General features: G+C 42.0%; 3 protein-coding genes across 6 annotated transcripts; 1 reads left to right on the plus strand and 2 right to left on the minus strand.

Moving 5' to 3' along the window:
- Window positions 1–28: 28 nt before the first annotated feature.
- On the plus strand, window positions 29–5,726 carry TRAPPC2 (trafficking protein particle complex subunit 2). The gene is made up of 5 exons (XM_077927503.1): window positions 29–149; window positions 752–860; window positions 1,254–1,396; window positions 2,564–2,651; window positions 4,445–5,726. Exons 2-5 carry the CDS (start codon window positions 768–770, stop codon window positions 4,541–4,543), a joined length of 423 nt encoding a protein of 140 aa, XP_077783629.1. The 5' UTR covers window positions 29–149; window positions 752–767; the 3' UTR covers window positions 4,544–5,726.
- A 2,474-nt stretch (window positions 5,727–8,200) lies between these two features.
- On the minus strand, window positions 8,201–23,050 carry RAB9A (RAB9A, member RAS oncogene family). 3 transcript variants are annotated; one of them, XM_077927502.1, is made up of 3 exons: window positions 23,027–23,050; window positions 10,353–10,394; window positions 8,201–9,409 (listed from the first exon to the last, which is right to left on the minus strand). In XM_077927502.1, exon 3 carries the CDS (start codon window positions 9,370–9,372, stop codon window positions 8,767–8,769), a length of 606 nt encoding a protein of 201 aa, XP_077783628.1. In that variant the 5' UTR covers window positions 9,373–9,409; window positions 10,353–10,394; window positions 23,027–23,050; the 3' UTR covers window positions 8,201–8,766. The 3 variants fall into 3 exon arrangements, with proteins under 3 accessions (XP_077783628.1, XP_028583518.1, XP_028583519.1); XM_028727685.2 differs by lacking the exon at window positions 23,027–23,050 and adding an exon at window positions 15,357–15,506; XM_028727686.2 differs by lacking the exon at window positions 23,027–23,050 and adding an exon at window positions 15,353–15,504.
- On the minus strand, window positions 19,655–23,100 carry TCEANC (transcription elongation factor A N-terminal and central domain containing). 2 transcript variants are annotated; one of them, XM_028727678.2, is made up of 2 exons: window positions 23,027–23,100; window positions 19,655–21,058 (listed from the first exon to the last, which is right to left on the minus strand). In XM_028727678.2, the coding sequence occupies exon 2, from the start codon at window positions 21,048–21,050 to the stop codon at window positions 19,995–19,997; it is 1,056 nt and encodes a 351-aa protein (XP_028583511.2). In that variant the 5' UTR covers window positions 21,051–21,058; window positions 23,027–23,100; the 3' UTR covers window positions 19,655–19,994. The 2 variants fall into 2 exon arrangements, with proteins under 2 accessions (XP_028583511.2, XP_077783626.1); XM_077927500.1 differs by lacking the exon at window positions 23,027–23,100 and adding an exon at window positions 22,840–22,981.
- Window positions 23,101–23,656: the final 556 nt, after the last annotated feature.

Here is a 23,656-nt window from a genome sequence, read left to right on the forward strand (position 1 = left end):
ACTCGCCGCTGAGAGACCAACCCATCAGAATCAACCAATAAAAGGGGCTGGTCTCTATGACGACATCACTCTGCGCCGGATGTTTTGGGGAGGAGCGCCTCGCTGCCTTCTGTTTTCTCCTTTTCCTATATCTGCTTTCTGGACCTCAGGTAAAACCTCTTCTTCCTACTCCTGTTAAAACGTCTGTTTGGGAAATAGTAAAACTGGTCCCTGCTGAACGGTCGAGGGTAGAGGCATTAATGGGGGACACCGGTGGTTCCCCATTGAGGTTCTGTGCGGTTCATGCCCACTCACCCTGAGGCCTGAATGTCTGCCAGGATGATAGAATCATATAATTGCATAGTTGGAAAGGACCACGAGGGTCATCTATTCTAGCCCCTGTGATTTGCAGGAATCTTTTAGGCCAATGTGGGGTTCGAACTCACGACCCTGAAATCAAGAGTCTCTTCTCTTTTTGTTGTTGGTATCGGTCTGCTTGGAGATACAATGGAGTGTGCCTTCAGGGGTGAAGTTAACTGCTGCGTTTGCAGCACTAAAGTGACCTCCACAGGATGCAAGCCTGGGCAGTGTGAACAGAGGTTCTGGGCTTGCCCATACAACAAGACTCCGCTCTTTGCCTCACTAGTGTGGTCCAGAGGAAAGCATAGCTAATTAGGAAAGAAGGATGGAGAGGAAGACCAGCTTGAGTCTTCAGCTGTATCATCTATGCTCTTTTTCAGACTTCAGCTGTATTATCTATGCTCTTTTTCAGGAGGAATATCTTAATCATGTCTGGAAGCTTCTACTTTGTAATTGTGGGTCACCATGATAATCCAGTGTTTGAAATGGAATTTCTACCAGCTGGTAAAGTAGAGTCTAAGGTGCAAATTTTTGTATAAATACTGAATTTTTACATAGTCATGAGCATGTCTAAGTCCAGAAAGCCGGTAGCTCAAGGTCTGTATTAATTTGATGTTAATAGTTGGTTTCTAATTAAATTTGCTGCCACTGAAAATGTTACTGTCCTTATGTTGGGGTAGTGCCTATATATCTGATTGATGCTTGATTCCTCCCTTTTCCCTCCCCTCCAGCCCCACTTCACCCCCCAAATCAGGCTGATTCAGCATCTAGTCATACACTGGCTTAACATTTTATGGAGGCAGAACGAATACTGTCTGCATATCTGATGCATTACTGGCCAAATGTATATTACATTTTGCAGTGCATCACAGAAAGTTATTATATGCCATACTCAGTTTTGTTGTTTTTTTCAGGATGACCATCGCCATCTCAATCAGTTCATAGCTCATGCTGCTCTTGACCTAGTAGATGAGAACATGTGGCTGTCTAATAATATGTACCTGAAGACTGTGGACAAGTTTAATGAATGGTTTGTTTCTGCTTTTGTCACAGCAGGACATATCCTTTTTTGCTGGAACCTCCAACTTGTGGGCATGTCTTGGTCTGCCAAGAGGTCCAATTTGCCAAGGGGTCCAATTTCTCCAAACCATGTCCATCAGCTGACATCACTGATGGTGTCCTACCTTAGCTGCAGGATTCTGTTCCCAGTAGGGAACAAGATGGCACAGCCAAGAAAGCAGGATTTAATCCCTGCTCATCAACTGAATTTGGATCAAAGCCTTGTGCAAAAAGGTCCCTTGAAGTAGCTTGTTCATTTACCATACTTCAAAGAGCCTTTTGCAAAGGTTTTGTGACAGCTCCTACACTCCTCTTTGAGCCTTCTGGAGGCTCTTAAAGCCTTTTGCAAGTTTCTCCCCTTCCTCTTTCAGTCCCTGATTTCAGAGGCTTAAAGAGGAAGCATGGGGAGACCTAGAAAAGGCTTTGTGAGTCTCCCCGTGCTCCCCTTTTAAGCCAATAAGTAAGGCAGATAATAAGGAATTGGCTGTAGTCAAATAGGTTCCCCACCCGTTTTAGAGCATTTTTTGTTCTGTAGTTAATAAAAGGGATAAATGGATATGATTCATTTTGAGCTAATGCAGAACCAGAGTGTATTCATTTGAGAATGGGAGGCAACTATGAACTGAAATACATGGTGCCATCTGGAGAGGATTAAAAGTTGTTTTTGGGTCACACAAGCGGCCCTTCAATTTGTACCCAATGGAAGTATGATTTCATATTTCCAAATGTTATTGCCCACTTGCTTAGGCCATCTTGACCTTCTTACTTGGCTTATGTCTGCCATCTGTTTCACATACTACAAATCTAGGCAATTCCCTTTTAGTTCAGGAATCAAATTAGGGGACCCTCAGGTTTAGTCTGACTTAGTACCTTTATCTCTATATTGTACTTGCACTGGTCTGTCTTCATGATGATAATCTAGTGTGCATGCCTGATAGAAGTGAGTGACAGCCAGTTAGGGCTACTGGCAGGAGTGGGGGTGGTGGCCTTTCTTCCCCTTTATCCACACATACCTGCTGCCCCCAATAAGTGACAGGGAGTACAGGGTGTGACTGGGGGCAAGATGTGAGAGGAAAGAAATCAAAAGGGATAAAGGAAGGGTGGTTGGTAAAACCCCTAGGCAGCCCCTAATGTGAAAAAAGTGGTTATTTTCTTAATTTGTTCTACATATGAGATTTATAATGCTTCATGATGTAAGGCAAGAAGATGGAATCAAAAACTTCTTTAGTGATGTCTATGACTTGTATATAAAGGTAAGTATCCATAATAGAGGTAGCTAGCATTGTGCCCTCTGGCTGTTGTTGAACTACAGCTCCCATTAGCGCAAGAACCACAGCTAATGGTCAGGGATGATGGGAGTTGTAACCCAGCAACAGCTGGAGAGCCCTATGTCTTCCCTCATTGATCAACTCTTATCTGTGCTAATACAGTGGTACCTTGGTTTAAGAACCGCCCTGTTTATGAACTCTGCAAAACCGGAAGTAGTGCCCTAGTTTACGAACTTGACCTCAGTCTAAGAATGGAATCCGAACAGTGGAAGGGCACCGGCAGCGGGAGGCCTCATTAGGCAAAGCGCGCCTCAGTTTAAGAACGGTTTCAGTTTAAGAATGGACTTCCAGAACAGATTAAGTTCACAAACCTTGGTACCACTATATAGGAAGCTATGCAGTACTAATATTGGGATTCTTGGTCTGGAAAAGGCACCCTATCTTATTCAATTTTTACCTAGAGGAGGTTAATTAGCAGTTACTTGTCAAGTCTATGAGCAGAACCGCATTTAGAAGGAAGTGTAAATTGCTGTTTAGCATGTTTATATTATAAAGGATGACATATTTAGGCTTATGTTACAAGGACTGCCCCCTGCCCCGCCCCCAAAGTGATGGAAAGGGAGATTCCACAGCACAGGTATAACAAGTTGTGTTGACAATACAGGAAGGCAAGCTGGACCTCTTCTGAAATGTGTCAGTGACTTATGCTAGGAAGCAACATGTGTCATAGGAGGGAAGGAGTTGTATGCACACCCCTTCTTTCCTGCCAGGTTTTCACAGGAGAAACAAATGATCTGCACTTACTTCGCTTTTCAGTAACAAGAAGCAAAGACAGAAAGAATACAATAGCTCACTTCACACATTGCATTAAACTATGACTTGTGAATGCACACCATGCCAGTCCATGCTGCCGAAAAGCTTAGATTGTGCTCATGGTTTGTTTGGAAAGAAACAGGCCTGGGTTCATATATCATAGCAAACCTGTAGTTTTTCACAATGGTGGCACAGAAGCAGGGGAGAAGTGGAGAACTCTGCAGCAGCATGCTGTGTGTTCACATTACACCATAGTTTGTTTTAAACTATGGTTTAATATGAAGTACAAACTAGGGTGGTATCAGACAGCTACATATGGCTAGAGCAGTCATGTAGATCCTGACATTAACTTACTGTCTAAAAAGTATTTGGAGATGGTTGATCATAGAGGGAAATAGTTGTGCCCACCTGTAGTAGAGACTTTTGCTTGCATAGTGGGACTTCTCTCACTAGCCCCTGTGTACACCAAAATCTGCTTCATGGTTTGGGGAATACTGTGAAGATTTTGGAGATATTCAGTTGGAAGAGGAATTACCCTCATGCAGTGTTGAATTTTCCTTTTCTAAAAAAAAACTCATCAACTGAATAGTTATATTTACCTGATTCACAAGCAACACTAAACAAAAACCATTCTCCTCCTGTTGTGCGCTAAGCCATGGTTTGGCATAGTATGTGCAAACCTGGGCTCATGGTTTGTCTTGCTCCAGACAAACCATGAGCTGTAAGCAAAGAGCAATACTTTGCAGTTTGTCTAGAGCAAGATAAATCACAAGACTGGATTCAGGTAACATACTAAACCAAACTATGGCCTAGCTCACAGCAGCAGGAATGGCAGAGGAGCAAAGTGGCTGTAATTTGGCTTAGCTGTATGTGTGAACTGAGCCACTCAAAGTGGTTCAGCCTAGACCTTTTTTGGCATGTCTTAATTACTAATATGTTCTCACTATGTTAATTTCTTTCCTCAGTTTGCGATGAATCCATTTTATGAACAGAATTCTCAGATTCGATCAACTGCATTTGACAGAAAAGTCCAGTTTCTTGGGAAAAAGCATCTTTTAAGTTGAGTTACTATAACTGTATTAGAACCTAAATAGCCTGCTGTATATCTGACATTTCTGAACCTATAAAGGCTAATCTATATTTAAAAAAAACAAACCACTTAAGGTTATCTATTACCTTGTATGAAAACCAATTTCAGGAGCCTAACAGATGTCTTTATTATAGGTGATCACTCTAGCTATAAAACATTTGTATATATCAAAATTAATTTTTAAAATTAAATATTTAAAGCAGCACCTCCGCTAGCTTGGCAAAAGGTTAAATGAAGAACCTAGGTTTTTTTTTAATAACTAAAGCAAGCCAGGCCTCAGGATTTTTTGATCAGTGTGAAAGCATTCAGTTCAGGGCTATGTCAGTATTAAGACTAACCAGATACCAGAATGGTGTGTTGAAATGAAAAAGGTGTGGATAGCAGAACAGAAACACAACTACCCCGAAACACATAGTTTCAAGTGAATCGCCTCAGTTCAACTTGCTACCATTTTATTGGAATAATTGAGCACATAGTTGGGCAGAAACACACTATTTGCTTACAAGTGACTTCATTATCACGTGCACATGTGAATGAAGCAACAGGATGCAAAGACAGTGATGTGTTTTGCCTGTAAAACTTATTTGTAGTAACTTGCTGCTCAAGTTTTTACTCAAAGTATTAACACCAAGCAACTAAACTGAAATTTAAAAGGTCAGAACTAAATCCCACTACTTTGTTTTCTATAATACGCATATTATATTGGGAACAATCCAATCAAGTTAAGCACTATCCAGTCCTATTCTAGGTAGATTGAATAGCCTGTATTCTTAATCCTCTAACTTTGACATCAGTGATGTGTACTATATATGAAAGACCATATAGCCTTAGCCTGGAAAAGAGTAAGGAAGAAAGCCAAAAACATCTATAGGTAGTCTGGCTCTCACTAAAGCCTTATATTAAATAACTCATTTATATGTTTTACTTAAGAATTTGCTTAAGCCTGTTGAAGTTTCATTGTGCTACATTCCTACTGAGTGGTTACATTTCACGATAAACATACTGAAGTGATAGGATAACATATGTGATGTTTGATTCATTTGCAGAGATTCTGAATTAACATTCCAAATAAAATGTAAATTTATAATATTATATGCATTGATGCTCTCTGAATGGGTCATTAAGTCTTTCAGTTCATTAAACTATTCTGATATTAACTGCTGTCTTGGGTATGTTGTAATTTAACAGGAGGAAGTATTCAGCAGTACAGAGTATGCTGTGTCTTTAACCATGTAGGTCTCTTTTCTTTAGTATATGTAGAAAAAGCCTTGGATAACTAGCACAAGTCATAATACAGTGGTACCTCGCAAGACGAATGCCTCGCAAGACGGAAAACTCACAAGACGAAAGGGTTTTTTGTTTTTTGAGCTGCTTCGCAAGACGATTTTCCCTATGGGCTTGCTTCGCAAGACGGAAACGTCTTGCAAGTTTGTTTCCTTTTTCTTAACACCGTTAATACAGTTGCGACTTGACTTCGAGGAGCAACTCATAGCACGCGGTGTGGTAGCCTTTTTTGAGGTTTTTGAAGACTTTGGTGATTTTTGAAGCTTTTCCAAAACTTTTCCGACACCGTGCTTCGCAAGACGAAAAAATTGCAAGACGACAAAACTCGCGGAATGAATTAATTTCGTCTTGCGAGGCACCACTGTACTTCAGAGCTCTCTGAATTACAGTAACACAAGTCACAAAACCATATGGCCCAAGGATTCTGTGACATTGTGTTGTTCAAGAACACACACTATGGCTGGCACCCAAAACTGTGCAGGCAGTGCTCTGCTCATGCAACAGAACTTCTGCTTCCTCTCCCCACTACCCACTAATCTGCTGGATCAATTTTGGAGAATGCATGAGGGGCTTCAGGAGAGGAGAAAGTTGCTGTTTTACAAGCAAGAGTCTGTTGTGCAAGCAAAATGGCAGCACTGGGTACAGCCCATTATAAATGGGCACAAGACTGAGGGTGGTATTCAACAAAATTTTACTCGAGTGGACCCACTGAAATTATAAGCTAGGTCCATTGATTTCAATAGGTCTGTGTTGAGTAAAACTTAACTGAATACCACTCCAGGTTAACACATACTTGTAGGGTCACTATTTTCTGGGAAACATCTTATTTGAGGAACGTTAGCGATTTTTTTTCAAAAGTGTGTGTACGCGCGCACACACATTTCTGTCATTACTTATGCTCTCGAGTTTAAACACTAAAATAAGTCTGAACAGTAATGAAGCCCTGTAGGTCATATTTACTGATAAAGAGATGGTTTCCTTTTCCACCCAGCCATATACCAGCACACTCTAGTTTTCACCCCCTCTGCTGAATTCTGCCTAGTGTCCACAAACCTGTACTTTGACAATATTTTCACTGGAATAAGTACATGAGCTCCTTGTCAACCTGCAGCTCAAAGGTCTGTAGGATCCTTCCTGCACTGATGTTAGGCAGATGGGTGGGTGATAGGAAACCTTCTGAGGAAGTGTCACCCTCCCACAAGTTATGCTGTGTTTCTGTTTTCACTGATAACATTAGCATATTGGCCCTCTGAGATGTTTATCACATTAAACAGCATTCATTTTTAATAACTTCACAAAGCTAATGGCAATAAGGCATCTTGCATAGTGAGTACCCCGGCAAAAAGTATAGCGCTTCCACACAAGTGGTATAGCAAAATAACTTCTCTACTCAACCATCCAGCCACATACTTGTCTAGCATGTGTGTGAGAGTAGTTCAGATCATATGCCCTTTTTTAATGCTGCCCATTAAGCATGGCCCAAATCTCCAGCCACAGCTCTATTTTCAGTTGATCAAAGTACAGAAAGCCCCATAGATCAAGATCAAATAATTTGTATGAAGTCACGAGCAAGCAGTTGAAGGCAACTGCTCTTTTAATGCTTATGAGAAGATTTGCCTAAGGCATAAGGAATGAGTGAAAAGTTCTCATCCTAAGTCCAAGCTGCCCTTTCTCGCACTGTGCTGCAACAACTGCCTGAGAATGGATGTTATCCATCCAAAAAGCAATCTAACAAAAGGGAGTGCCTGGAGTGGGGAATCTGGCTCTCCAGATGTTTGAGTTCAACTCCCATCAGCCCCAGCCAGTGTGGGCAGGGCTGATGGGAGTTGTAGTCCAACAACCTCTGGAGAGCACAGGTTCAGCTTCGCTGGTATCAAACATTGTGGTATTCAAACCTACTTCAGCTGCTTAAGATAATGCCATGGAAAACTGCTCAATGAGAAAGGCTGTGAACCTTTCAACCATCTCTCATACTGAAGCAACTTGCAGCAGAATCCTGTGTTTACTCAAGAGTTAGTCACATTGCTTCCAATACAGATTACTCTCAAGATAAGTGTGCACAGGATTGCAGCTCTAACTTTTAAAAATGTTGCTACAAAAAATTATTGAATGCTTTCTCACTCAAAACCTTAAACCCTGCAATCCAAGTAACTGCCCACTGGGGCCAGGATAAACAACTATTTAAGATTGACAATACATAATTAAGATTAAAACCATGCCAAAGGGAAATTTTAGTATCAATGAGGAGCGACATTAAGCCCCTTCTTTTGAAAACTCTTGATATGTTCTCCAACCTTATAGAAATCAATTACAGATGAAAGGGGCAGGAAGACACAACCAGGCAGGCTCCATGTATGCAGGTTTATTTCCTAACATAAAATCTACAGGCAATTCAGTGACACTAGGCAAATAGCAAAAGCCCTTAAAATACTTATATTAGCTTTGATTTTTTTTTAAAAGAAAAATCACTTTAAAGATGAGAACTAGAACAAGACCCTATCACCTACCATTACTGCTTTATGAAAAAAGGGTTTTAGTGAAGCAAAACATGGGCTGGTGATCTCATAAAAATATATATGTACATATAAAAAAATCTATTCTGCATCTGAAGTTCAGAACAAGTCCTCCCAAGTAGTGCTTCTAGAACTTTCAAGTTTTATTATATAATTTATTAATTTTCAAATGACACATTTAAATTAAATCAACTCTTCAGCTGGTACCTTCCCAGATGTCAGACTCCACTAACATAGTAACAGGCGACTTATTGAAAATAAGCTTTCCTCTGCCGACACATAAAGCAGTAGAATGTTACAGTTTTAATATATTAGAGTGGCACCCACTGAATCATATTTGATCTATTATTACTTCAAGTTAAGTTAGAACTATATATGGCTGGAAAATAAAACAAAATAGTCAACAGCATGATGAGCTAGGCTTGGGCTTCCGGTGAAGGTTTACTGTATCAGTTTGAATCAAGTGATCTGACCTATCATCAGTGGCAAGAACTCTTCGAACAGCTTCCTCAAAGGCTGCAGCAACATTAATGGCATCTTTTGCACTGGTTTCAAAGTAAGGATGGTTGCCGTTGTTCCTGCACCAGTTCTGGACTTCTTCTGTAGACACTTGCCTCTCGCTAATATCAACTTTGTTTCCCAGTATCACAAAAGGAAACGTTTCAGGCTCTTTGACATCTGCATAGTAAATGAATTCTTTCTTCCAATTGCCCAGATTCTGGAAGCTCTGAGAGTCATCTACGCTGAAAGTGAGAAGGCAGCAATCAGAACCTCTATAGAAAGGAGTCCGCAAGCTCCTAAAACGTTCTTGACCAGCCGTGTCCCATATCTGCATTGTGACAAAGTGTCCATCCACTTCCAGGTCTTTATTTAAAAACTCGACACCTATTGTGTGGAACAGCTCTGTGTCAAACTTGTTAGTGACGTATCTGTTCATAATCGAACTCTTGCCCACTCCTCCATCACCAAGGAGGATTACTTTAAGAAGCGTTGATTTTGCTGACATTGTTGCTTCAAGAACAGATATTTTCTTATATCCAGTTCTGCAAAATAGAACAGATCTAGTTCATACAAAGAAATTCCAACTTGTTACACAAATATCTATTTGATATGGGGTTTACTTATTTATTATAACTGGCCTTTCCTCACAAAAGAGGCGAGGCTAGCAATATTCACAAATTCATCCATTAAAATCAGTTCAAAAATAACAGATTAAAATGCAATATAACTGTAAGCAACAACATATACAGATAAAGCTGTTCTACTATATTCTAAAGGCCTGCTGTAAATGGTAGTGATTAAATCAAGGGCACTTTAGTTGCTTTCTAAAGTTTAGTCACAAATGGTAAAGGTAAAGGGACCCCTGACCATTTGGTCCAGTCGTGACCAACTCTGGGGTTGCGGCGCCCATCTCGCTTTATTGGCCGAGGGAGCCAGCGTACAGCTTCCGGGTCATGTGGCCAGCATGACTCAGCCACTTCTGGCGAACCAGAGCAGCGCACGGAAACGCCGTTTACCTTCCCGTCAGAGCGGTACCTATTTATCTACTTGCACTTTGACATGCTTTCGAACTGCTAGGTTGGCAGGAGTAGATTGATTTTAATTATACTAAAATCATTCTGTGCATGAGAAATTATCATGCTATACAAACTGACTGCATGCTAACAGCCAGGCTGCCAGTATAAGATCAGGCTTGCTCTCTTCTCCATTCACTCAGACATCTTACAACCACCATGACCACTGTTAAACTAACTCCATCCTGCTTTTGAACTGACCTCATCGTCATGAAGCATCTCAGAAAACAGTGGTAATATGAACAGTTCCTAACAACTGTTTAAAGGGAAATTTCTGGGATTTACCAGTATTCTGCCAAGCAACCACCTCTGCCATATTTCCTGGTACACCCTCCTCCCCTCAATCATTCCTCTACTTGAAATTTTAGAAATGCAGAAGACATCTAATATTACAAGCATATGAAACACTTACCAAATAAGCTACCCTTACTGTTCAGTCATTGTAATCCAACACCTGTAAAAAAGAGAGACATTGTATTCACTTTTAGACACAGTAATGCCATGCACTTTAAAAAACCTCAACAACTACTAAGTCCGTACACCAGCAAAAGTGCCTTTAGATGTAGTGTGCCACTCTTACCAGTGGAGAGGCCTGCAGACAGGAAAACACGTACATCTCAGGAGGATCACCTAGTACACCCACAGAAAGCTCAGTAGGTGCAGGTATAACATTGGAGGTGTATCTCTGGTAGGAAAGCTTGAAAGTGGGCAGATCACAAAAGCCCCTGGATCTGCAGGGATCCAAAAAGCCTTCATTCCACCAACATGCCCTATATATCCCCTCCCATTTGTGTTTTTAGGAGGAAAACTTTTTTTAAGTGTCAAAATTAGAGAAGAACAAAAAAAGCCAAACTCCCACACCCCCTGGCCAGAGCAAGCCAGCAGGGCTTAGGAAGTGGCAGTAGCTCGATCACAGAATATCCCCCCCTCTTTAAGATTACTTGGAAAATAATAAGTTATTGTGTAATCATGGTAATCTTAACCCCCCCCCCTTTTTTTGAGGAAGTGAAACGTTCACATGCTGCTTTTAGAATAACTAGATGGAAAAGAGGAAGCAGAAAACCAAGGTATGCTTTCACTGTATGCTAGTAAGTTGATGTTTGGGGGAAGCAGAGCAGAACAGAACAGAAAGAGGTGCATTTTCTATATAAAAAAAAATGTGGGCGCATTATTTTAAGAATTGACTTATATAGGTAATGCCAACTACACAGGCAAAACTGAACAGCTTTGGGAGTCCAGTCACAGACACTGAGCTCTTGTGCTGGGCAAGGCAGATATGAAAAAGACTGGACACACAGGACAGAATCACAAACAGAAGAAGTGTCTTCTTAGTATAAACCAAAAAGGTTCAAGCAAGTCTCTACAACAGGTGGGGAAACTTTGGCCCTCCAGAAGTTGCTGGCCTACAGATCCCATCATTGCTACCACTGACCATGGTTTTGGGGGACTGATACAACTGGAAGACTATAGGAGCCCCACCCCTGCTCTACAATTTCACTTAAAGCGCATGCTACACTGCAAATATGTAAATTTTAGCATAAGCATCAACAGATTTACATATATTAGACTGTCCCCTCCAAAGTACGGATCATATTGTATTTTGATTTGGAATGTTATTTTAATGCCATCATTTGAGCTGACCGCATTTCATATAAATTTAGCCATTTAATGTTTTGTCAACCTCCCTGATGTTTTTACCTTTAAAGGTAGGTTTTTTTAAAAAAAATACATTATTATTTTTAGATATTGCACTCCACCTTTCTGAAGAAACTATTGGTTTTCATGTTATTCCAAGCATTTAATTCTTTATAGTCTGGTTCTTATGCCTTTTTAATGTAAGTGATTATATACCTGGAAATAAAAACACAAATCTATACATGTCTTCCCAAAAGAAAGCCGTACCAAATCACAGCACTGCAGCCTCAGTTTAATTAAAATCGTAGTACTTCTTGAGTAATCATTGACAGGATTAGGCTGTATGACTGTTCATGTTTCAGGTCTATAGCCTTATTGCTTCTCTTATCAAACTTTGTTCAAGTAACCAGATGCAGTAGTAGTAGAAAGGCACTTTGCAGGGGTGTGGGGTATGAAAGGTAATTCAGTGTTGGGGGAATTAACTTTAACCCACTATATTATTTTACCCCCGGTGTAAAAAAAAATATCTAACTACTTACAAATCACTTCAAGGGTGCTTTGTAATTTCAGCTTATAACAATATATTCTGTAGCACCAAATTATTTTTTAAATGAGATTTACTTTAAAGGCAGTCAAAGTACTGTACTTCACATGTTCTGTAAAGTATGTAAACAAGTATGTTTGACTACTGAAAGCTAGGGGTTAGGATTACTTTGAAATTCAGAATACCAGCTATCAGGTGTGCTGGACTCTTTTTAAAGTGAGATCTGGGGTTTCGGTCCATTTATTTATGAATGTCTAATTTAATACCAAATAAAGCTAGAAACACGCATGAGTGTATAGGAATATTTAAAACAGTGATGTCTGTTGGGTTTCTAAGTTCCCACTGAAGTTAAAGAGGAACTTAAGTCATACATGTGCAGGATTATAGCTTATGTGTTTTTCTTGATAGGCAAATCTGATAGCACTAATTGAAACCGTCCAGTCATGCTTCAAGAAGAAAGCTGGATTTACAGATTCCCATGGTGCAAGCCTGGTCTCTCATAGATAAGAAAATCCTATCAGCAGCATGTAACCTTACCTCATCAGATCACAAGGTCCCATTCACCACCATCATCTCCCTCTTTTCTGGATCAAGCTATTCCAGAGGAACTTAAAAACTGAAGAGCTGCACTAGTTTTTCAAGAAGCACTACTTAGAGGGACTAGAAAGTTAAGGCCCAACATACTACCTGTACCATATCACAAACTCCTTGGCCAGCTATAAACACACAGTATAAACACACACTAGACGTGGAGAGCAAACGGCACACATTACAGGAATTTAAAGCTATTTAATCACTGACTCGGAAAATAGGACCATAAAAATCTAAAACCAGAAGGTTTTTGTCCTTCTGGTGAAATTAAGCAAAACTTGATGCAGCCCTTTACACATCAGAACCTGTTCCTCAAAGCTTCCCCAAAGGCTTAAGCATTTTTTCAAATCTATTTTATCTATAATAGCTTTTGTGCCTACTATTAGATTCCTTTTCCCTCCTCATGACTGAATTCCACGAGTCAGAGCTTCCAATAAAAATACTGGTGAAATTACAATGGCTGGCACAGACCTGCTCACACTGTGGTGTTGCTGCTCCAGCCCAGTGGAATCAGTAACCATCTGAAATTTGAAAGTGGCCTAACATCTTGATATTTAGGTGGGGGAGGGACTGAAGATGTTTTAGTTTAAGCTTTCCCACAAATGACTCAGTCATTTTATGGAATATTAATTCTACAATTGTAGAATCAGGTTTAGTCTTTTTGGAGCCTATCTTTTGTATTTTAACTCACTTTATCTTATTGTACACCACTTCAATAGCTTCTGGTTGTGCGGCAATTTCTAAATATGTAAGATACAATTTAAAAATATGTACAGCTGGGAAAAGATGATATGGCAACCCTGCTGAAACGAGGCAGGTCTGGGTCTGGTCAGTGCCTAGAAACTCCATGGGAAGACACCATAAGTTCCATGATGAAATGAAGGTGGGCTAAAAATGTACTAAACAAATACAAATTCTATCCACAAATGAATACTGCAGACACACATAAACATTCTTTAAGCAGCAGGAACTAAGTGTCACGTGTTCAAGAAAACAAGCACCTCCCCACTCCTGGTTGTATGACACAACTTTAGCAATAGGTTTGTCGGCCTCCTGACACCCCACCTCGCCCCTGCATTAGTGATTTGTGCAATTTTAAAGTGGGATCTTCCCCCACCCCCGCAGCTTGATCTTTTCAGAGATTTTTTTAGAAGTTGACATAAAATATTTTCCCTCCAATTTTAGATTTAAGTTGCAGACAGGCAAGGTTAGCTTAAGTATAAGGAAGTACTTTTTAACTGTAGGTTACAGTGAGGCAATGTACTAAGCAGCCTAGGAAAACAGTAGGATATCCTTCACTGGCAGTTTTGGCATAATGAAGTTTATCTACAAAGCTTCTTCACCCTAGGACAACTATTCCTCGGACACAAGGAAACCAGAGCTGTTCAGTTACAGGCTCAGAAAACAGGGCTAGAGAAACTTAAGTCAGACCATTGTGTCTTGAAGAATTTTGAAGTTAAGCAGCACTCAGGGTAGTCCTTTACATACCACAAAGTTTCACCTTCATTCAAGTGGCTTTCCAACACAATCAAGAATTACTTTTACGCAATGTTCTGGAAAAAACTGTTTCGAAACTCTTATCCTTGCTAAGGACAAACATCCTACATTTCCCTGTTCTTCCATATGACAGAAACAACCAAAAAAATCTTAACAGTTTTAAACCAACCCACAGCAGTTATTTGCCACACAGCTAGACAGACCCAGTACTTCATCTCATTTGGCACTGGACAAGCATAAAGCAAAAGCTCTTTGTTTTCATGCACAGGTAGGAAGAGTTTGTTCACAAAAAACCAGAAGAGCAGCCAAATAAATGGTATCATACATCATCCTCAAATGGGAAGGTACGGGGATTTTCCACATGAAAAGCGCCAGAAAAATGAAGGCAGACAAAGGGGACATACATAAAAAGCGGAGCTGTCTTTTGAGCAGTCCAGTGACTTTAATCAGTTCTGAGAAACTGCCCTAGGGAGAAACTGGTCATGTGCCAGCCGATAAGTATAGAAGAGCAGCTATTTCTCAAGCGAGCCGCCGCCGCCTGCCTCTCCATCACGGGACCTTTAATCACGCCACCTTTTGCAAGTCAGGCAGGAAAACAGGCGGGCAGCATCAGCCGCCTGAGACCCCAGCCCCCCCCTCCTCCTCCGAGGAAGTTTCACGAAGCACCTCTATAGGGAAAAGCCCCTCTCGTCGTTGCGCAGGAAACGAGCCCATGGCGAAAGGTGCGGACCCCGACACCACCCCACAAAACAACAACGCCCCCCTCTCTAGGACCGCAGTCCTACCACGGGCTTAAAATCAATGAAGCATATATACCCATTGCACGGCTGGGTAGCCTGAGGAAGCGATTTAAACTCGGCTTGCTTACCCTGCAAAACAACCACTCGGGGGTTTTTTTGGGGGGTGGGAGGAGTCGCTCGCTCCCTTTTTTGCAACAAGGGGAGACCCCAGCCACCCAAAAGCCCAGAAGCAGAACCAGAGCAGCCCTGCAGCATCCCTCCCCAGCAAGCAAGGCACGAGCCTGCTGCTAGCCCAGTCCCGTAAAGCCCCCCGTGTCCCCCCGAAAGCCGTCTTCCTCCTCCTCCTCCTCCTTTCCACCCGCCGCCCCGAGGAAAGGGGCCCGGCGCTCGCTCGCGCCCACCTACCTACCACGAAGGCGGCGAGGGGCGAGGACGAGGCTCTCCGAGTCACCCGCAGCCGCCGTTCGCAAAGGTGCCAGGGGTGGTGGGGGAGGGGCCGCTTCGGAGGAGAAAAAAACAACATGGCGGAGGCTGCGCCACGGGGGCGGGGCCTGGCGTTCACGTGACGCCAGGGGAAGGGCAGCCGCAACTCCGTCCGGAGCGGGCGGGCTGGCTGTTGCTAGGGAGGGGCTGTTGCTAGGGAGAGAGAGGGGCCTCCCCCCCCTTGCTTCTCACGCCCCACCCCGGGGTAGAGTCACCATTTCACGGGAAATGCCACTTAGCAGCAGCAACGTATTTGTCCGTAGTATTGTCTGTGGCACTTGAAATGGGCTGCCCCTTTTCCCATAAGCTGCGGGGCTGGAAAAAGGCCTCTCCTCTGTCTGTCCTCATCCACCTTCAGTGTTATGCAGTTGTTGGCACTGTTGACTTCCTCTTGGTTTAAATGTCAACAACTGCGGTCTTACCTGGTTCATCTCCCATCAGATCACTCATTCAAAGTTTTCCCCCAAAGGCAGTTCTCAACTTTCCCCCTTTCTGGCTGCTTGCAGATGACTGTTTATTGTGAGATTGGTGTTTCCTCATGCAATATTCCCCCCCCCCCCCCACTTGGCATAGTTGGTATCAAAATGACTGTCTCTATTTTATCCAGATTTTGCTTTCTGGGGATTTTTTTTTATAAAAAAGCAACAACAACCTGTTGCCAATTACCTGTTTGCAGTACCTGAATAATCTATTTACAATATTAAGCAATACTGGGGTTCCTCAAGTCTGTTTTCAAATATTCAACAAATATTTGCCCTTCACGTTTACATTCAGAGCCTTGGAAGGATGCCTACAAATTGACGATGAAACCCTTTGTTTACCTAGTCATATTGTCCAATTGGATTCCCATCAACTGAGTTCAAATAAATTAATTCTAGTTAGCGCAACTGAATTTAAACATTAATTGGGAATGGGATGCAGCCTAAATGAACTCACATGGACTTAACATTTTCTTTCCTCAAATAATGACTACAAGAAGCTAATGACCGTTTATATGCAGTAGTAAGTAAAAACACACTTTCGATTTCAGGTTCATATCTGCAAAATAGTGATAATGATGTCTCAATGGCTGAAAGGGTTTTGTGGCACCGTGGAGACTACCAATTTATTATAGCAGAAGTTGTCATGGACTACAGACCACTTCATCAAATATATAAAGTGCCATCCTGTGTTGCAGGTATACACAGAGAAAGAAAGGAAAAGGGATTGTAAGCAGTCAAGTCAGAGGAAAATGAAATGCAGAAAAGTACATATGGTGAGAATTATGTGACTAACATCAGGTCAGGTTTTAAGCAGAGGTTGAATAGCCATGGCTTCTTTAGTCAAGATTCCTGCATTGCAGGGGGTTGGACTAGACCAGGGGTCGGCAACCTAAGGCCCATGCGCCACAAGCGCCCCATGGGGTTGTTTAACTGGCCCATGGACCCCCACCGCTTGCTTGGGGACCCCTGCCACCTGCTCGGTCGGCTCCTGTGCGCCGCACTAAACCGGCACGGAGCAGAGCGGGGACTGCCTTCTGCGATGCTGGCTGGCTTCCCATTGGCTGCAGGAAGCTCCTGCAGCCAATGGGAAGCTGTGCACGATTCCTCTGCGCCGGAAATAGCATTTGCGTGTGCATGCATGCACACACTCCGGCCCACCGCTGCGTCTGCGGGACTGAACTGGCCCAAGCCGCACAAACTTTGCCAACCCCTGGACTAGACAGCCCACAAGGTCTATGATTCTAACACTGGCCATTCACACAAAAAGGTTACTGTTAACACAGATGTCCTGGCACTAGAAAACAAATTAACATATGCAGTGTGATAATCTAACGTCTTTATTCAGTCCACAAGTCACAGCACTGAACCTCTTGATGAATTGTAATTCAGCTGTTTCATGTAATTACAATTCATCAGGAGGTTGAATGCCAGTCAGCACGAGCGTAAGTGAGCTGTGAAGAAGAATCAGGGACAGGACACTCAGTTCCTTTTTCTGAAGAACGTAAGATGCCCTTTGCAGCATCATTTGTTAGACATTTGGGACATTCACTTATGCTCCATGACATAGCATGCTAGAGAATATTAAGCAGTGCATATTTATTTTGCTAAGATTAAGCACTGGAATAATGATGTGAAAAAACATAGTTCAGGACGAAAGCATATGCTTCTCGGGTGCATGGTTCAGATGGTAAGAGCAACCGTGGCAAAGAAAAAACATTTAGACACATCATTGGTTAAAACATAAAGCATCTCTTCTGTTGCTTATTATATAACAGGAATGCAGAGCCAGCCCACCCATGAGGCAAGGTGAGATGGCAGGATCTATAGGGGTGGCATATTCCAATATAGCTCTTCATTTTTCCCTTGTTCCTGTTTATTATTTATTGGATTTCTATATCACCCTTCCTCTAAGGATCTCAGGGCAGCTTACAATACCAAAACACAAAAATGCATAACACAGTAACAAACAAAAACATTAAAACCCACACATTGGCCATTGGTTGTTTAATTAGTCAAAGGCCTGTTGTAGATCTTCACTCACCCCTTCTTCCCTGGTGGGAAGAGGGACACAGCATTTTGTGGGTTCACCTCAGGTGCTAAAATGTCTAGGCAGGGGTGTCCATTGGTAATATGCTGCCCTGTGCGAGGCCATTCGATGCCCTCCTCCCCAGCCCTTGCAAACACACCACTTCCAGTGCCCTAAATCCACCGCGCTGGTCCTGCAAGAAAGCTTACAGCTTAACACTGTCTCCTTCCACTTTTCATTATAAGCACTCTGTTTAAGGGATGCAGGTGGCGCTGTGGTCTAAACCACTGAGCCTCTTGGGCTTGCCGATCAGAAGGTCAGTGGTTCAAATCCCCACGACGGGGTGAGCTCCCGTTGCTTGGTCCCAGCTCCTGCCAACCTAGCAGTTTGAAAGCACGCCAAAAAGTGCAAGTAGATAAATAGGTACTGCTCTGGCGAGAACGTAAACGGCGTTTCCGTGCACTGCTCTGGTTTCGCCAGAAGTGACTTAGTCATGCTGGCCACGTGACTCAGAAAAACTGCGGACAAACGCTAGCTCCCTCGGCCTGTAAAGCGAGATGAGCGCCACAACCCCAGAGTCATCTGTGACTGGACATAACTGTTAGGGGTCCTTTACCTTTTTTAATAAATTCACTCTCGTCTAATGGTGCAGCCAACTTTGAATGTGGAGCAAGAGCTGTAGCTATGAAATTGAGTCATGATGCTGAATCATAGCACCAACCATGCCATGCTAACCTCTTAAAATCAAGGTCTCTTATTCTGGTTTGTTGGCTAAGCCCCACAAGGAAGTGATCTGACCTTGACAATAGGTTCAAAGTAACCCCCTTCAATCTTCAAATTACAAAAAACTTGATCAGTTGAAAAACATGAACTCCAAAGTACACCCTGCTGAGTGTGTATAACAGGCTAAAATACACCCATGAGTGTCACAGTGGTCATGAAGTAAGTCCTAAGACAGCCTCAGTGAGAATGTCGAGATCCTCCAGAACAATAATTTTGGCAGTTTCCAACACCGTACTCAAAACTACTTCTGCCAATTCTAGAAGGGAAACTGAAGGACAGTGGTATGGTTGATATATCAGCAAAATCTGGAATCTGTCTCTCAGATCCATCACAAAAGTACAAATGCTCCAGATAAGAGCTTGACAATATGTAAAATAAGTGCTGTGCTGAATTTCCACACTCAGAAGTTTCAGGGCTCCTTTTGCTTTTCTCTTACTTTTGATCTTTCCATACCATTTTAAAGGCTTCCTTCTTTATTGCGATCCCAACCAATCCTGTAGTGAACAAGGAAGCACAACATAACTTAAAAACTCTGGCTACATGACAAAGCCATTCCTTTGTCCTCAGTTTGAACTGATATGGAGGGGAAGTTATATCTCCATTGTCAAGGCAACCACACCACTTTGGCAAAATACAGGATCCTTGTCTTGCCACATTACAAGGACGCCATCCCTGCTCCCAAATGCTTCTTATTCTATTTTGCATCTTTGAGCTACCACTCCATGGGGAAAAAAGCTAAGGGGTTAGGACTTCAATTTGTGTTTCTAAAGTTCATAAAACTCCTTCCTGTATTTTGGTCCAGTATTACATAAAATGAGTACAGATTTGCTAGATTTTAAAAATCAGTCTTGATAAAAGTTTTAACAAATATATGCTTGAAAATGATTATAGTGACATCAGTCTTAATTAAGAAGTGGGGAGTACTGAGTCATATTCTGATTTATTAATAATATTTAATATTGCAATTTATTTACCTGCCCTTCACCCTAAGGTTCCAGGGCAGGTTACAACAATTTACTTTTTACAACAATTAAAACACAACATTAATATTAAAACACAATATTACTTAATATTAAACATAGTTTAAGGCAACTTAAACTTTGATCTCTCAAATAGCTTTATAACCATTTTGCTTCATAACGCTCATCCACTTTTTATTGCATTACCAAACATTACAGCACTTTAAATATTCCTTATTCAGATAGCTGTACTTTGGTAATTTCATATTTAATACTTATCTCCTCTGAAGATGTAGGGATTAAAGGATGCATAATCACAAACAAATCCATCTGCTGTGGTACCACTGCTCTCCACATTCATTACAAATTACATAAGTCATCATTTGTTCATCTGGATTTGCATTTCGTACCCAACCAGGAAGGAAAAGAGCTCCCCTGGCAATTGCAGTAACAGTGCAATCAAATTTTTCACAGCGTCTACATTTTATTTTGTCTGTATGTGTCCCACTGATGCTTTGGGGGAGCTGATGCTCCAGAACAGATGATTCTGTATACGAAGCTCTGAGCTGCTTTAGTTCATCATGTGCCATTTCCATTGTGGACATCTCAGCAAATGTCTTAGGATTCAAAGTCCCTAGAAGCAAGTTACGTTTTAAGTGAGCATTTTTTGGATTCTTCAAGTTAGAAACTTTGCTTCGGATGCAGTTTTTGTATTTTCTGTCGTTTTTAGCATGAAGTACAAAGATATGTTGTTCAACTTCTTCAGCAATCTTGTGGTGCTTTTCACTTGCATTACTTGTTGAGTCAATCAAAGCTTCATAAAGAAGCTCTATACATTTGCATCTCATAGCTGTAGTATGAACCTGAAATGGGCTTGTTTCACTAACAGAACTCACATGCTCTTGAAGTGCAGGCTGAATTGCGTTGTCTTTTTGCACATTACTTCCAGTATCTTGTGGATGGTTTTCTGATAGCAGGCAACTCTTGGAACTGGCAGGGCCTAACATCTCATGCTGATTCGGTTTTCCAGAAGTGTTTGCATCCGCCAGGACTACGTTAAGGGGATCAGAATCTTCTTTTGCATTATCAGGTAATATTGGCTTAATTTGTATGCATTGATTGTAATGATGCTTATAAAGTGTTTTCCACTTCGATAGTAAATGCTTTGCCTTATTTTTCAGTACCACAGAGGGACAGTTCTTGAGGATTCTAAACACAGCTTTGGCAATATCTGTTTCCTGTAGACAGTCTACAGTCATGTCAACAGTTTCAAGATACACAAGATGACTTCCAATATCTTCGTATTTTTTTTCAGAGAGCAGGTTTTCTATACAATTAGCTCTAGTCATGAAAACTTTTTTGTAAGACATTTCAGATCCTGTAATGAAAGAAGCAGATTCATCTTTTCTACAGCCACTACAGAATTGTATTAAGGGCAGAAGTATAACAGAAGAGCTCCGATTCAGATAATTTCTCAGATGACACAGGGTCTTTCTCAAAACCTATTCTATAAAATGTTTCATAGAACGCTAGATACGAATGTCATTGCAATGTTTGCACCTTCAATAGTGATTAACACACTGTGGTTCTTTAAGGGCAAAAATGCAGAGTGCAAACCTTTTAACTACATAAAATAAAAAGGGCTTGTAATCTTATTCACTCACTGAGCTCACTGGGGCTTACCTTTAAGTAAACATAGAACATCTGTACATTATGTAATTGAAGTGTTAATAATTGCACCCTGTGATATCTTTTAAGCACAGAATACTGTGATAGGTATTTCAGCTTTCATAAGGCCACAGTAGAGACTGTCTACCAAGCATAGAACACAACCAAATGCAAAATGCATCTCATGGGAGCTGTTCAGCTGATAGGAAGAAGAAAAACAGTGGGCTTGGCAACAAAAACCCAGCAAACGGTGATTCGAGGGTGTGCTGAATCCTAGTTATACAAACATGGAATCCCGGGGCTCCTACATTTTATCAGGTAGACTTTACAAAATGCTGTTTGCAGAATTCTTAACTCCACCCATGTAAAAAACTGAATGACCGTAAAGCCACTTGCCAACATAATAAAAGCATGACAATCATTGAGAGGAAAACCATTTGTCCCTCAATACTTTTAGACATAGTGATTCTTGAGTCGTGTCACATTTAGAACCTCTTCAAAGATTGCTGTTCTTCATTTGCTCCTTGTACAGAAAGCAAGGCTCGCAGTGTCAAATGGAGGGAACAGATTGGGTGTGTGCAAGCAAAAGCAGAGCTCCAGAGCCTGCTGCCAATACTCTGCTTGCATAATGTGAAGCAGAGAGGGCCCTTAAGAATGTGCAGAGTACCTTCCGCCACAATTTATTAGCATCCATAAGTCACTCTTTCATTCACATATACCCACAGGGGGAAAGGCTTCTTCAGTGTCAGTGTGACTTCCACAGAGACTTAAACTTCAAGCTAGAAAGAAAAGAAAGGAAAAAGTTTCCCACTTCTATGGGGAAGCTTTCAAACATCTGAAAACTAGTTGGCAAATGCCAACCAGTGGCAACTTCCACCCTCACTGTATCTCCATGCTCGGGGATAAAATATTAGAAGTTCTTTAAATGTATTTATTTGGTTTTTCAGATTAAAATTTTACAGTCACATATTCAACATACAACATAAAAACAAGATTCCAATGAATCTCTTTTACTTCCCTCCTCCCCTTTGTGAGTCCTATTGTTAATCATTTCCTCCTGCATCTTTTATAATAATCCAAATCTTTTATCTCTCCATTGTATCCAAAATTCACCATTAAACTACAAGTGATATTCCAATCCTACTAACGATTTTAACTGTTTACAGTGGTCTTTAAGAAAAGTTATATATTTTCCCAATTCCTTATTAACATTTTGGTTTTCCTGATTTCTGTTTCTTCTGGTCATTTTAGCCATTGCATCTCCATGCTCGGGGCAGGGGATATTTGAAGTTCTGCCTCTCAAACAACTCCTTGGCAAGCCCACTTTAGCCTGCCAGGGAAAACAAAACAAAAATAGGCGACAGCCCTGACGTCTGAACGCAGACGATCCATTCCCAGGCTCAGCAAACCTGGGAGAGAGACCCAAACCCTGGACAGCTGCTTGCAAACCGTGCGGACAACACAAAATTACATGGGCCTATGCTCAGACCCGGTATAAGGCAGCTTCCTCTGTTCGGCGGGCCACATTCCTCCGAGGTGGCATCCACAAAGGGCCGGAGCAGCTTCCGGAGGGAGGGATGGGGGGGCGGGGACAGGGAGACCCCGCAACACACCGGCGTTGCAAACCTCCCACCCGGAACAGCGCACGTAGCAGCGCGCGAGCGCACTTTCCGCTTACCTGGCCCGAGCAGCTTCCTCCGCCTTCCCCGGCCCCGCCCCTCTGGGGGAAGGGCGCACGGTGCGCGCGCGCTCCCGCTCTTGGCTCTGGAGCCTCGGCAGTCGAGGAGGCGCGCGAGGCGCGCTTGGGACTTGGCGGGTCGCTGTTGTGAGGCGGTCGAAGCGCACAGGGCATCTTGTTGGCGCGCAGGCGCTCTCTCCCTTTGCCCAGATACTGAGGGTTGTGACAACTCAATCTACCCCACCAATTCTCGTGCAAGCCGCAACACGTTACTTCACAACACGTCGAAACACGAAAAGCACAGCACAATTAAGGAGGGGTTTTTTTGCTGCTCTTAACGATAGAAATACAGACTGTACTCAGACCGTACTCCTCCTCTCCACCGCAAAGAGGCTTATGTAATGAATGGATGGATGGATGGATGGATGAATTAATCTTTATTTGCGTCAGCCATCGGCCATAGCAATAAAACAACAATACGATATACAAAGAACAGAAATAAAAAGTCAATTATATAAAATACATGTTAGGGTTATGAATCAACAGTCAAATTGTGGATCTTATTCTGATTCTCCCAGCTAAAAACCTTGCAACCTTTGCTGTCACCTGCTCATCTTGATCTGCCAAGAG

The sequence above is a fragment of the Podarcis muralis genome, chromosome 4, assembly GCF_964188315.1.
Source record: "Podarcis muralis chromosome 4, rPodMur119.hap1.1, whole genome shotgun sequence".
NCBI classification, from domain to species: domain Eukaryota; kingdom Metazoa; phylum Chordata; class Lepidosauria; order Squamata; family Lacertidae; genus Podarcis; species Podarcis muralis.

Bases quoted from the DNA above. Each gene is read 5' to 3' on its own strand.
- TRAPPC2 (XM_077927503.1), top strand. From the start codon at position 768: ATGTCTGGAAGCTTCTACTTTGTAATTGTGGGTCACCATGATAATCCA. The intron at 1,397-2,563 runs ACATATCCTTTT...TTAATTTGTTCT, and splicing joins TCTGCTTTTGTCACAGCAGG to ACATATGAGATTTATAATGC. The intron at 2,652-4,444 runs GTAAGTATCCAT...TTCTTTCCTCAG, and splicing joins TCTATGACTTGTATATAAAG to TTTGCGATGAATCCATTTTA.
- RAB9A (XM_077927502.1), bottom strand. From the start codon at position 9,372: ATGTCAGCAAAATCAACGCTTCTTAAAGTAATCCTCCTTGGTGATGGA.
- TCEANC (XM_077927500.1), bottom strand. From the start codon at position 22,891: ATGCCACCTCGGAGGAATGTGGCCCGCCGAACAGAGGAAGCTGCCTTA. The intron at 21,059-22,839 runs GGGTCTGAGCAT...CTTTCATTACAG, and splicing joins AGAGGAAGCTGCCTTATACC to GATCTGAAATGTCTTACAAA.